Below are 13,290 nucleotides of genomic sequence, written 5' to 3'. Positions count from 1 at the left end.
GAGCCTCCCAGGAGAGGGAGGACAGATTCTCGCGGGAGAGGGTGTTGCTCCAAAAACAGTCCCCATCGGGGCTGTGCAAACTCCTCTGGACAGCCATGTTTTAGGGGCTGCACCTAGCACTCAAAAAAGTGCTTACTCTGCATTCGAACCTGGGCTGGGGCCATGCCAGGAGTACAGTGCAGAGGTCCCACCCCAAATTGAGATGCAGAAAAAAAAAAAAATAAGGTTTGGAGAGGCCGTGCCAAACCCCACTTTTCAGTGTGTGTCACCTCTAGCAGGACATTCTCATTGTCTTTTCAAGGGGAAGGTAAGGGTCTCCACTCTCTGGGGTCCGGTCCCCCCCGTTCCTGTCCCCCCCCCCCCCCCCCCCAGTCTCCAAACCCAAGCACGGTCAATGTCAGTCCCCAAACGAAGATGCAGGTCCAGTGCTCGGCACAGGAGGCAGAAGGGGCTGCACCCCAGGAAAAAGAAAAGACACTTTTGTTGTTGACTAAAGCCTGTGTTTTAACCAAAGGGAATATAAATTACTCTGTGCCCAAACTAGCACTATTGTTTTAAAAAAGAGAGTAAGGCCTTGGCCGGGTAGCTCATTGGGTTAGAGCATCGCCCGGATATGTCAAGGTTGCGGGTTCAATCCCCCATCAGGGCACGTACAAACAGCAACCGAAGAGTGCATAAATACGTGGAACAACAAGTCAGGGTTTCTCTCTCCCCCTCCTCTCTCTCTCAACAATTAATTTAAAAAAGAGAGAGAGAGAATAGAATTTTGAAAATAACGAAGTCACAGCATAGCCCACGGCTGTCCAAGCTGTGGGGACATGGGTCAGGGCAGACTCTCGGAGAGGATTTATGGTTGGGAAAAACCAGTGATGGGATGGAGGGGACTCCGAAACCCGTCACCAGAGCCCTCAAGAGCAGGGGCACAGGTGGCCCAGCTGTGGGATCGCGGAGTGGAGATAACCCCAATCAGGATTCTCTTCGGAAATCTGCACCCAAGGGTCTCCGGACATCACGGCCACCTCCCCAGATGCCAAGGGAAACAGAAACATTCTTCAGCAGCCCCTTCAAATCAATCAGCACGTTTGCAGATCAAAAGGGAGAGGAGGTAAGTAAACAGAAATATCTGATCCGAATCAGATCACCGGCTGAAAGCCTGCCTCCTCCTGGTCCCTGGTGGGATGAGGCCTGGGAGGCCCGGGTGGCACTCAGTGTTCGTGGCGACAGTGGATTTTGTCCTCCGACTGCTCCAGGACGCCCAGCATCTCCTCGATGATGGCCCGCAGCGCCCGGCCCAGCTGGTCTGCGTTGTACGGCTTGCCCAGCGGAGGCACGTGGACAAAGGCTGAGCGGCCGTGACTCTGGTACAGAGAGGTGTAGTAGGTGAAGTCACAGAGGTACCTAAGCCGCAGGACATAGGGGGCAGGCGGGAGATCAAAACACAGTCAGACTAACCTCCATCCACACCTCCATCCACACCTCCTGTAAGACACCCAATCCCACCAGAAATCCTCAAGAGGGAGGGAATACTGCTCTCCCTTCCCAGGTTGGCAAAATGAAAAAAACACACAAAAAAACAACCTGTGAACTCCCAGTGCTGGACGTGAACTGCCCCAGGGGAAGGCGCTTTGGCAGGCTCGCATAATGACGAAGGCACAGTCTTTACAAACTGACGGTTCCAGTTCTTAGAACCTACCTTCAGGAGCCAGCTGCACAGAAAGATAAACAAGGTGTTCGCTGCAGTGTGTGTATAACATAGGACAACAGGAAGCAACCTGCTAGGGTCCGAATGTTTGTGTGTGTGTGTGTGTGTGTGTGTGTGTGTGTCTCCCGTCCTCCCCCGACTGCCCCGCACACACAATTCATATGTTGAAGCCCTCATTCACAATGTGATGGTATTAAGAGGTGGGGTCTTTGAGAAGTGAGGGCCCTCGTCAATGGCGTTGGTGACCTTTTAACAGAGACCTCAGAGAGCTCTCTTGCTCCTCCCACGGTGTGAGGACATACAAGGAGCCAGCCATCTGGAGGAGGGCCTTCCTCGACCTTGAACTTCCCAGCCTCCAGAACGGGGAGCAATACATTTCTGTTGTTGACAAGCGCCCCCAGTCTGTGGTATGTGGTTATTGCAACTCAAACAGACTAAGACACAAGCTAAAGGTCCGCTGACAGAAGAGTGGTTTATCCACACGGTGGAAAACTATGCAACCCTTTCCAAGGCGTGTGGTAGATCCAGAGGAAGACGGAGAACTCACGAAGACCCAGTCGTGTGTCCATAAGTGAAACCGAGGGAGGTAGTGCTCGGGAAACTCCATGCCACGTAACCCCATCCACATAAACGCAAAGCAAAACAGGACAAAATGCTCAAGCAGCGTGCCGAGTGCTCTAGACACGTACGGAGACATGGAGGTGACAGGAGGGCTCAGAATCTAAGTCTCTCGCTTAACAGAGGGGTCACTCGGGGGAAGGAGAGAGGGCAAGAGAATTTTTCACAATGGGAACATATGAGAACATAGCCTAGAACTGTCTGTGCAACTTAAAACTGGTTTTAAAAGGAGACGGATAAGAAATTCAGTCACTCCTACATCAGTCAACTGAATTTGTCACCTGCTGCCTTTGGGATGGAGAAGTGTGAGACCTGTTGAGAAATCCAGGTGCCAGGTGCTGAGAGGGAGTGGAACAGAGGACACAGCTTGGTCTGGGAGGTAGAGGAGGCCTCGCTAAGGAGGCAACATGTTGGAGCTGAGACCTGACAGAGGCCTCGTCGGAGGGAGGCAAGTTTGGGCGGAGGCTACAGTGAGTGCAAAGGCCCTGAGGCTAGAGTGAGCAGGGACAGGAGGAGGCTGGTTTGTGGGTCTGGAATGCAATGGGTAAGGAGAGAGTGGAGGCAGATGAGGGTGGAGGAGTGGGTAGGGGCCAGACCACATAGCACCTGGGGATGGTGGGGAGAGACTGGGATTTTATTCCAGGTGCAGTGGGAGCTTTAGGGAGGATTCAGCAAGGAAGAGACATCATCTGACCTAAATTTATAAAAGACCTGTAACAGTCTCCCTTCCAAATTCATGTTCACCTGGAACCTCAGAATGAGACCTTACTTGGCTATGGGGGTTTAGCAGATGAAATTAGGTAAGAGGAGGTCATACTGGACTAGGGTGGGTCCTAAATCCCATGACCGGTGTCCTTATAAGGAGGCCATATGGACTGAAGGGTCCCAGGTTCCATTCCAGTCAAGGGCATGTACCTCTGTTGCAGGCTCCTCCCTGGTCGGGGCTCGTGCAGGAGGCAACCAACCAATGTGTTTCCTTCACATCGATATTTCTCTCTGTCTTTCCCTCTCTCTTCCACTCTCTCTAAAAATCAATGGAAAAATATCCTCGGGTGAAGATTTAAAAAAAAAAAAAAGGCCATAGGAAGACAGAGGCAGAGATTGAGGTGACACATCTACAAGCCAAGGAACGCAAAGGGCCGCTGGCCGCCGCCACAGGTCAGGAGAGAGGCAGGGAACAGACTCTCTTCAGAGCTTCGAGAAGGAACAGACCTTGCTGACCCTTAGATTTTGGACGTCCAGCCTCAGGAACTGGGAGAGAATAAATTTCTGTGTGTGGTTTTGTTACAGCAGCGGCAGGAAAACTAGTATAGAAATAGACTGCTTGGGGGAGGACTGGCAGGAGGAACAGCAGGGAGCTGGCTGGAGCAGCATCCAGATGGGAGACGGCAGGGACCGGGGTGGGAGGAAGGGGCAGATCCATGCGTAATGAGTTCCGGAAGCAGAATCGGTGTGACCTGTTAAGAGTATATCCTTTGTTCTGTGGTTTACGAATGGTGAGCCTTCAGCCCTCAGAGGCCAAAGTCAACACACTTGGCTGGCTCAGCACCAGCCTGGGCCAGCGGAGGAGGGAACCCCCGCTCACACCCGCCCCTCGGTGCCCTACCTGCCGGCATCTTGGGAGATGGTCACGGACACATCCAGGCCCAGCGTCGTGACCCTCTTACACACGGCGTCCATGTCGATGATGGAGTCGATGCTCTCAGGCCCGTCCTCCACGCAGCACTGGGAGCCGGGGCAGAAGCGGCAATTGTCCAGCCCCTTGTAGCCCTTGTTGTGGCCGCACTTCTCCAGGGTGACTGTGGTCGCCATGCCCGACACGCCCACGTGCACCACTAGCTGCAGACAGACAGGCCGGGCTTAGCGGGGTCTGTCCCTGGGACCAGGGGGGCCCTCAGGTCAAGGAGGGGGTGGCAGCCTTGCTGGGCTCCACTGGGGTGACACTGTGTCTGACCTCTTGCTGCTGGAACAGACCCCATAGTCACTGCTGCAGAAAGGTAAGCCAAGTGAAACGTGCAAGGATGTTTAATACAATCAAATACTGGAAAACACGTAATTAGCTATTTGTGTGGGCTGGTTAAATAAATTATGAACTACTACTGTGTAGCTGCTAAAATGCCCAAAGCAGTTCTATTAAGGAATGATCTCCAAGACATATTGCCAAATGCAAAAGACCAAGTATAACTTTTAGGAATGTAGCCTAAAAATAATCAAACATGTAATAGTCTTTCAATGCTCACTTCCGTGTTACTTATAAAAATGGAAACAAGTAGCAGGCCCAATTATAAGAGAATAGTTATATTAATTACTAAAAATTACCCAGCGATTAAAATAATGGTTAGGGAGAATTTTTAATGACCTAGGTGATTAAATGCTCATGATAAAATATTTATGAAAAGCAGGATACCAAACTGAACACAGTGTAACTTCAACCATCAATTACTGGTGTGTATGCTTACACACAGACGGGGCCCTGTACGAAACTATGTGAACACTGAAAATATCAGCAGCTACTGAGCACTTGCCATGCGGCTGGTGCAAACTGAGATGTACAGTCAAGTGTAAAAACGATCAGATTTGGGGGTTTGGGCACCAAAAAAAAATGTAAAACGTCTCAATGATTTTTTAAAATGTTAACTGCATGTGATGGAAGCAGGAACAAGGCTCCATACACCATCCCGGGGTGGGGTGCCCATCCCAGGGCCCGATAAGGAAGCACCTGCCTTTGCCCCACTCACCTGTGGGCTGTGCTTCTCCCACAGGGCGGGGATGAGCCTCTGGACTGTCTTGTACTCGACGGGAATCTCGTACACGTGCAGGTCCACGCTGTCGCCAAGGCCCAGCTTCTCCAGCTCCTGGAATCGAGGGACAGGGGGTGTCTGAGCATTAGGCAGCACAGCAATAAGGTGTTTCGTGGGAATAAACTGACCGACCGACCCTCAGAAAACAGGCGGGTGTCCTGACTCTGGGCAGAGTGGGTAGGCAAGTGGGCTGGTCTACCCCAAAGCTCTCCCCTCATCCCCTCCCCCACCCACTCGCCTCGAACTCTATCTGCCGTCCATGAGCGGCAGGGGTGTGATGCTGCAGCCTCTGGAGCTAGGCTCTAGGGTTTGAACCCTGCCTGTGTGACCCTGGGCATGTTCCTTAACCTCTCTGAGCCTCAGTCTTCTCATCTGTAAAATGGGGACTAAAAAAGTACTTACCTCACAATGTGCTTATAAGAATTAAATGAACAAATTCACACTAAGAGTTCCAAGCGAAGCTCAAATAATGTCGCCACTGTTACTACTGTTTCTGTTGTTACTACACTTTCCCTGGTTACACCTGATAAGAATTATGCATAGACTTGGTGGGTGGTATACAGCAGGAGCTCAGCATACACATGCAGGGGCTTCCCAACTCCTTAGGGCGCTCTAACCATCTTGGGCAGGAGGTGTTCTAAGAACATCATGAATTGTGTACATACAAACAGGGCTAGGGTTACTGCGTACACACTTTTCTGGGGAAACCCTGATGCTTTCCACCAAGGGTCTGCCCGTGAACTCCTTGTGGGCGGAGCCTACCACCTGGCCAGCCCAAGGCACAGTGCGCGGGAGGCCCAGAACCAGATTCGCTGGAGGAACACCGACCCGGCCAGCCCGGCACCCAGAGGGGGGCAGAGATACTTGGGGATGAAGATTTCAGCTCAATATGAAGACCTGGGCGTTCTTCATAGTAGAATTAATACTCCAAATAATGATTATCAGTCGAGCTGGTTCACATTGTCCTCAGATCTCATGCAGTGGTTTGGAAATGCTGCTGCCAGTGGGCGTTCTCCGGGGCCGTGGGCGGGTCCCAGGTGCGGCATTTGTGTGACCGGCCTCAGGGAATCTGCCACAGGTGAGTTCCTGCATCTCCTCCCGGCTTCTGGATTTCCTTATCTGGTCGCCTGACCTTGCTATCCCTGCTGCCAACGCCACACCCAATCACTGCAGTTTACCCCAGAGGCATCTGACGCCTGGGAAAGCAGGCCTCTCCTGACTAACAGATAATTCCAAACTGCTCCCCAAAGAGGGTGCAGCAGGTCACCTGGGAACAAGGGCACCTGGAGGGTGGGTGGGGCATGATGGGTGTGTGTGTGGGGGCGTGGGGGGGGGGGTCGCAAATGCCAACACCAGGAACTGGAACCCCTTCCCTCTCATCAAGCCCGGTGACTTGTGGGGCCAGGAAGGACCCCCAGAGATATCCCACAGCTGGACAGATGAGGGCAGAGTGCATCCCTGCACCCTAAACCCTGGCGCACAGTGAGCTGCAGGCTGTTGCTGGGACAGTTGGGGGTGTGGGGGTTATGCTCTGCGTGAAATTGATTTTATTTTTTTTATTTTTTAAAAATATGTCTTTATTAATATGTGTTTCTTAATTTGAGAGAGAGGGAAGGAAAGGAGAGAAAGAAACATCAATGATGAGAGAAAAATCATCGATCGGCTGCCTCCTGCACGCCCCACACTGGGGATGGAGCCCGCAACCCGGGCAGGTGCCTTGACCAGAAATCGAACCTTGACCTCCGGATTCATAGGTCAATGCTCAACCACTGACCCACACTGGCCGGGCTGAAATGGATTTTAAAACATTAAAATAAACTAAAGAGAAACTTTGTAAAATATTTCATTTCTCCCACAATCATGTTTCGTGGTCATCCGTATTTGCATTCTTCGAGCTCCCCTTCCGTCTACACCTCCACTCTCTGGACTGACTGTGCAATGGGACCAGAGAAGACATTCGCTAAGGATCTGAGGTGCAGAGACAGAGCAGGCACGTGCTGGCCAGCGTGCAATCAGGGCTCCTACCTGACCAGATCGCTTTCCACCCCGTCAAACCCCTGAGAAGCGAGGGAGGTTTCAGATCTGTGACCACCATTTCAGCTCCCCGATTTCATAAACATTTACCCAGTTTCTACACACGGAAGTGATTATTATGGCCACACAAACGGACAGACCACCATTTGCTTGAGGTTTGCTGGATACACCTGAATTTTGTTTGTCAACTCGATTTGGAGACCAAGTCCCACTGCGTTCTGCCCCACACTGTCCCAGCCTCCAGACCCCCAAGGCAGAATCTAAAACCATATCACACCACCCTGGCCAGTGTGGCTTAGCTGGTTGGGCGTCATCCCGTGCACAGAAAAGTTGCCAGTTTGATTCCCTGTCAGGGCACATGTCCAGGTTTTGGACTAGATCCCCAGTAGGGGGCGTGCAGGAGGCAGCTGATCAATGATTCTCTCTCATCATTGATGCTTCTATCTCATCTCTCCCCCTCTCCCTTCCTCTCTGAAATCAATAATAAGTAAAAAAAAAAAAAAAAAATCATTGAGCCCTAGCCAGTTTGGCTTAGTGGATAGAGCATCAGTCTACGGACTGAAGGGTCCCGGGTTCGATTCCAGCCAAGGGCACATGCCTGGGTTGCAGGCTCCATCCAAGTGTGGGGCGTGCAGGAGGCAGCCAGCCGATCACTGATTTTCACCACTGATGTTTCTATCTCTCTCTCTGAAATAAAAATATACATATATAAAAACGTCAACGGAAAAAATAACTTTAAAAAATCATTGAGGTAAATTTTACATTATATATATTTTACCACAATAAAAAATGGCTTAGAAGTCAAGAAAAAAAATTAAATTACATTTATCTTCTTATTTACTTCTCTATAGAGAAAAAGCAAACGTAATATAATACTAAGAATTGGGGAATCTGGGCATGAAAAAGACTTCTTTGTGTGATTCTTATAACTTGTCAAAAATTTAGTTGAACGGAGATAAAGACGGTTGCTTCCTCTCCGCACAGGTGGGGAGGCGTCTCCAGCAAAGGCTTTGTGTTGGCCGAGGGTAGATCACCTCATCCATCCTCACACCCCACCAACCATGACCCCACCTGCTCTTACCCTCCTGTCCTCACTGCTTGGAACTTTCCTGCCTTACCCCGTGTCTTCTTCCTGCGCCCTGGCAGCCTTTTCTGGCAACAGAAAATAGGTTTAAAGCCCAGAAATTGACCTGGCCGGTGTGGCTCAGTTGGTTGAGTGTCATCCCATGCACCAAAAGGTCTGGGGTTCGATTCCAGGTCAGGGCACATGCCCAGGTTGCAGGCTTGATCCCCAGTAGGGGGCAGGCAGGAGGAAGCCAATCGATGTTTCTCTCTCAGACATTGACGTTTCTCTCTCTCCCTTCCTCTCTCTCTAAAAAAAGAAAAAAGTACAGAAATTAAAAGAATCCATTTCTCAGGCTGAGTGAGGACTTATTGTTCAGAGTCTCAGTCAGTAAGTTGTCCCAAACTGAGCCCCTCACAAGCCCAAGCAAGCCAATTTGGTGGCATCGCCTCTGAGGGCAGAGATCAGGGATGCTACTAATTTGATTAGTGACCAATCCAAACGATCCTCTCTGGGGACAGAGACCCTCCCAGTGGCCCCCATGACATGGGATGTGCCAAGGCCGGACGCCCGGCTCTGGGCAGCCCCTCCCTGCAAACCCTCTCTGCCCTCCTCTCCGGCATAAGCGCGATGCCACGTGCCCGCACACCTTAGCGGTAGAAAATGAGCCGGGAGCCACAGAACGAGTCACCCTCTTGATCTAACCTGAGTTCCTCATGTTCTCTGGGTGCCGAGCTAGCCCCTTCCCAACTGGGGGAAAAATCTGAACTAGAAAAACCCCCATCAAAGAATATGCACACATAGCAAGCCATCCCCCTCTTGGCAAAGACCCTGATGGGAGCGCCGCTGCTGCCTTATTCTTAGGGAGCAGACCCTGAAGTCTCCGAATGCCACTGTCAGTGGGAGGAGGGGGAATCCGGAAAAGAGCCAGTTGCCCGCCTGCACCAGAGCAGGCTGAGCAGAAGCAGCTGGCACACTGGGGCACAGAGGCTGTGCCACACATTCAAGACCAAGCACAACTCCTCTACGGTGACCGAGCTCAGGATGGCAGCTGTCCCTGGGGCAGGACGGGGGGGGGGGGGGGTGGAGGGGGCAGTGGGAGACAGGAGGGCAGGAGGGAACATTCTAGGTCAGCGGTTCTCAACCTGTGGGTCGCGACCCCTTTGGGGGTCGAACGACCCTTTCACAGGGGTTGCCTAAGACCATCGGAAAACACATATATAATTACATATTGTTTTTGTGATTAATCACTATGCTTTAGTTATGTTCAGTTTGTAACAATGAAAATACATCCTGCATATTAGATATTTACATGACGATTCATAACAGTAGCAACATTACAGTTATGAAGTAGCCACAAAAATAATGTTATGGTTGGGGGGTCACCACAACATGAGGAACTGTATTCAAGGGTCGCGGCATTAGGAAGGTTGAGAACCGCTGCTCTAGGTGGACAGCAATGGAGCTTTGGAGATGTGGGCATGAACACTTTTCTCCGAAGTGAGGCGGATACTGCAGATCAGTACCTGTCGTTCTATGCAAATTATTCTCCAATTTTAAAAAGGGTAACGGAGGTCAAAGAGCAGCTATTAAGTTCCTCTGAAGTTATGAGAGGTGGGCGGCCAGTGATCTCGCGCAATTCTTTGCTTCTAAACACTTTCTGTTCCGACAAGGCCCACTGGTTCTCCTGGGGGGCTGGCAGCACACCCCCAGTCCCACAACAATTCGCAGCGAGTGCCGAGCATCTCCGTGAAGGGAAGGGAACGGCCGGGTGTCCCAGACGGAGCATTGTCTATACCCCGTCTACCTGACAAGACTCCACCGCTCGGACGCGTCTGACCGATTCCCTTGACCCCACAACAAAGACCCTCTTTGTTCCCTGCTTAATAGCCTTAGCAGGTCTGTCTAGACGCGCTGTGGCAGTCATTGTCCTGTGATGTCAAAGGGACTGTGACCCGGCTCCTCCTTGCTGCTCAGGCACGGAGGGCTCCAGACGGCCCCAAGCCAGGGGTCCCGGCCCTTGACACCTACACCTGCCTGGGCCTCCAAGGAAGAGACATGCAGCTGGTGCCCCGGGCCACCGGGGAGAGACGGGGTGCATGAAAATCCACCTCCCCTGCAAGAGGTGCAGAGGAGCCCCGTCCTGGGGAAAGACCAAAGTGTGGGGTCACCCCTCAGTCCCCAGAACTCCCACCTCCTGCCGTGGGTGGTGAGGTTCACCTAAGGCTGAAGAAGGAAGGTCACATGAAAGAAGGGGAGCAAAAGACAGAGAGAAATGGGGTAGGAAAGGAAGAGAGACAGAGAGACTCACAGGGAGGCCAAGAGAAATAGAAAAACAAAGAGAAGCAGAGATGGAGAGAGATGTAAAGAGAGGGGGAGAGACAGAAAGACAGGCCCACAGAGAGGCCAAGAGAAACTGAAAGAGGCAGAGGGGGAGAGAGAGGTACAGGTATAAAGAGAGAAAGGTGAAGAGAGAAGAGGAGAGACAGGCAGGGAGAGAAGTCAGCTGGTCCAGAGAGGGAAGGAGGTGCCTTCTCCAGATGGCACCTTGGGCTTCTGAAAAATCAGTTGGGACAGAAAGTGACGCCGCCCACTCTGTAGCCAAGCCCCCATCTTCAGCCTCAGGTGACAGACAACTGTTCCTGCAACTTGGACCACCCCAAGCACACTCGAGGCCCATTTCCTCGAGGTACCGATTGGACCTACCCAACAGCTGCACTCTTTCCATGGGCACCTCTCTTTTCTCCAGGGCAACTACGAGAACCCACGCGAGCGCCGAGCAACCCCTGGGTGGATCGTGCAGACAAGTGGGGACAAGCACGGCAAGCGGCGTTCTAGCCCAGGCAAGACGCACGTGGTGGCAATAAAGGCAGCAGAGAGGTTTGCATCTTGGGGAGGCGGGTAGCTGAGAGGGGCAGACGGGGCTGGAACGTTCTAAACCTTGATCCAGACGCAGGTGACGTACAGGTGCACGTGCTAATATTCCATGGAGTTATACGAGTGTGGGTACTCAGAGGTTATCTGTACCACTCCAGTTTAAAAAAAAACAAAAAAACACACACACAGAGAAACAATCGGATCTGGGCAGGCTGGTGTCTTTTTAGCTGGGGAATAGTGGACAATCTCTTCTTGTTTCATGAACTTGAGGAAGAAAATGGGAAGTCCTCCAGAGGCCAGTCTGGAGAGATGAGCAACAGAAACAGAAGGTGTATTTCCCCTCAGGCAGCAGCCTGAAAAGCAGCCATCCTCCCACCCCCCTCCAAGTCCCAAAGCTGGGAGGGGGGATTTCCAAAGATTGTTTAATTGATTTTTCTCCTATTTAGATGCAGATGATCATGTCTGGGGCCCAGGAATCCAGACACACGGCTTTGTGTCCACTCAGCCCCGTGAAGGCTCCGGTCTGAAACTCGCACAAAGCCAGACACACAAGTCTTCAGAAACACGCTGTTTCCTTTTTGTCTGGGGCTCCAGGGAGCGGGTGCTCTGAGCAAGGGCTCGGACATGCTCCCATCTGCAGGGTCCCGGGGACCCCGTCCCTGGGTGATAATTTTTTTAAAAGGTGCTAAGATTTTTGAGGTCTGGAGTAGGGGTGATAAAAAAGGTGGGGGCGCTCCAATTAGGGGTTGACCCATCAAAGTTTCAACTTGAAATTTTCTCCAAATTCAGGGCTCTGGAGTGGAAAGCACGCAATGCTTTAAATCAAGCAGCTAATGGGCTAGGATTAACTGGAGTTTGGCTCCGGTCTCTGCAGATCTGATTTATATAAGGAGAAAATGTTTCTCTCTTTCTCTCTGCCCATTGTTTCCTAGTCTGCCCCTCCAAATGCCCCCTCTGACAAAGAAACTGGAAGGCTCACTAGTTGACACCCTGCTCAGGACAGCAGGAAAGACGCCCCCACCCCCAATATACACAGCTTTCTCTTCCCTCAGCTGCAAGGAGGTACCACCCCCCAAGGCTAACACATCCCCCAATATCCCTGCCTGGTCCCCCCCAAAACAAAGCTGGGGCGTGGAGCACTTCTGAGGCAATGCCGTTCCAGTTTCCTGGCTGTGTGGCTTCAGATAATTCTCTCCAGGCCTCCGTTTCCTCATCTGTAAAGTGGGTGCAGGAATAACTGCTCGGAACCATGCAGTTATGAGGGAAATTCGGAGTGCTGGGCTGCAGCAAACACCTGGCCCAGAGCAGCGCTCAACACACGTACGCTACAGCGGCTGCCAGCTGGGAAGATGTGTACGTCAGACTGAAATATTTCATAGGAAGCGTCACAGGAATGTTCTCATTGTAGATTCCTCCTTTCTTTGGTGCCAAATGTTGCCAGGGGGAGCCCAGCCCCAAGAATGATGCCTACCCTTCATATCCGAGTTACCTGGACTGCAATCCAGCTGGCGTTCACGGTGTGCTCCCCAAAAGGACCAAACCCTGAAAAAACAAAACAGTAAAAGCAGCATGTCACCGCAGAGTGGCCCTTCTTAGTCTGCCGGGGTCAGGCTGTTGCCTCCGCCCAGGACAGAGCAGGGAGCTGCAGGAGCAGGAGCAGCTGCCACCTGGAGCAGTGGGTGGGTGGGTGGGTGGGCGGGGCTGTCCTGAGGTCTGGGGCACACCCAGTGGAGCTTCAGAGCCGCCCCCCGACACACTTGTCTGCTCTTAATGGAAGCTGTGTGTTCTTTTCTGTCCTTTCATGTGACTCCCATGCCCGGCAAAAGGCCAGTGGCCTCCCTTTGCTCTGGAAAAGGCTGGTCTTACTCTCTTCTCAACTTCCTCCCCTGTCCTTGACCCAACGTACAATTATTTTATCACGTCTTCCTGCGAGGCCTCTCCCCCATTCTGGAAATGCAGGGGGCCGTAGGCACTCTGTGAGTTACCACTGGATGAAGAATGGCCCTGGCCCTGATTGGTGTGGCTCAGTTGGCTGGGGTCACCCCGCGGACCCAAAGGTTGCAGGTTCAATTCCCTATCCAGGCACATAACCAGGTTCAATCGATACTTCGCTCTGAGATTGATGTTTTGCTCTCTCCCTCTCCCTTCCTCTCTAAAAATTCCTCTCTAAGAAATCTTTAAAAAAGAAAGAAAGA

The 13,290-nt window shown here is 51.8% G+C and overlaps 1 protein-coding gene across 4 annotated transcripts in view; it reads right to left on the bottom strand.

The window, feature by feature from the left end:
* Positions 1-366: 366 nt before the first annotated feature.
* Positions 367-13,290, bottom strand: part of PGPEP1 (pyroglutamyl-peptidase I) — a 14,594-nt gene continuing 1,670 nt past the window's right edge. The window contains exons 2-5 of one of the 4 annotated variants that reach the window (XM_023764000.1): positions 10,925-12,637; positions 5,059-5,175; positions 3,927-4,159; positions 367-1,398 (exon numbers count right to left, since the gene is read on the bottom strand). In XM_023764000.1, coding sequence (XP_023619768.1) covers positions 1,206-1,398; positions 3,927-4,132 — 399 coding nt within the window. In that variant the 5' untranslated portion in view covers positions 4,133-4,159; positions 5,059-5,175; positions 10,925-12,637 and the 3' untranslated portion in view covers positions 367-1,205. Of the gene's footprint in view, positions 1,399-3,926; positions 4,160-5,058; positions 5,176-6,018; positions 6,120-10,924; positions 12,638-13,290 lie in introns of those variants that run through there. The other 3 variants (XM_023764001.1, XM_023764002.1, XM_023763999.1) reach the window with 3 other exon arrangements.

This window comes from Myotis lucifugus, unplaced genomic scaffold, assembly GCF_000147115.1.
Source record: "Myotis lucifugus unplaced genomic scaffold, Myoluc2.0 scaffold_311, whole genome shotgun sequence".
NCBI classification, from domain to species: domain Eukaryota; kingdom Metazoa; phylum Chordata; class Mammalia; order Chiroptera; family Vespertilionidae; genus Myotis; species Myotis lucifugus.
The sequence above is the reverse complement of the archived record's forward strand: the minus strand, read 5'-3'. Positions and strand labels throughout refer to the sequence as shown.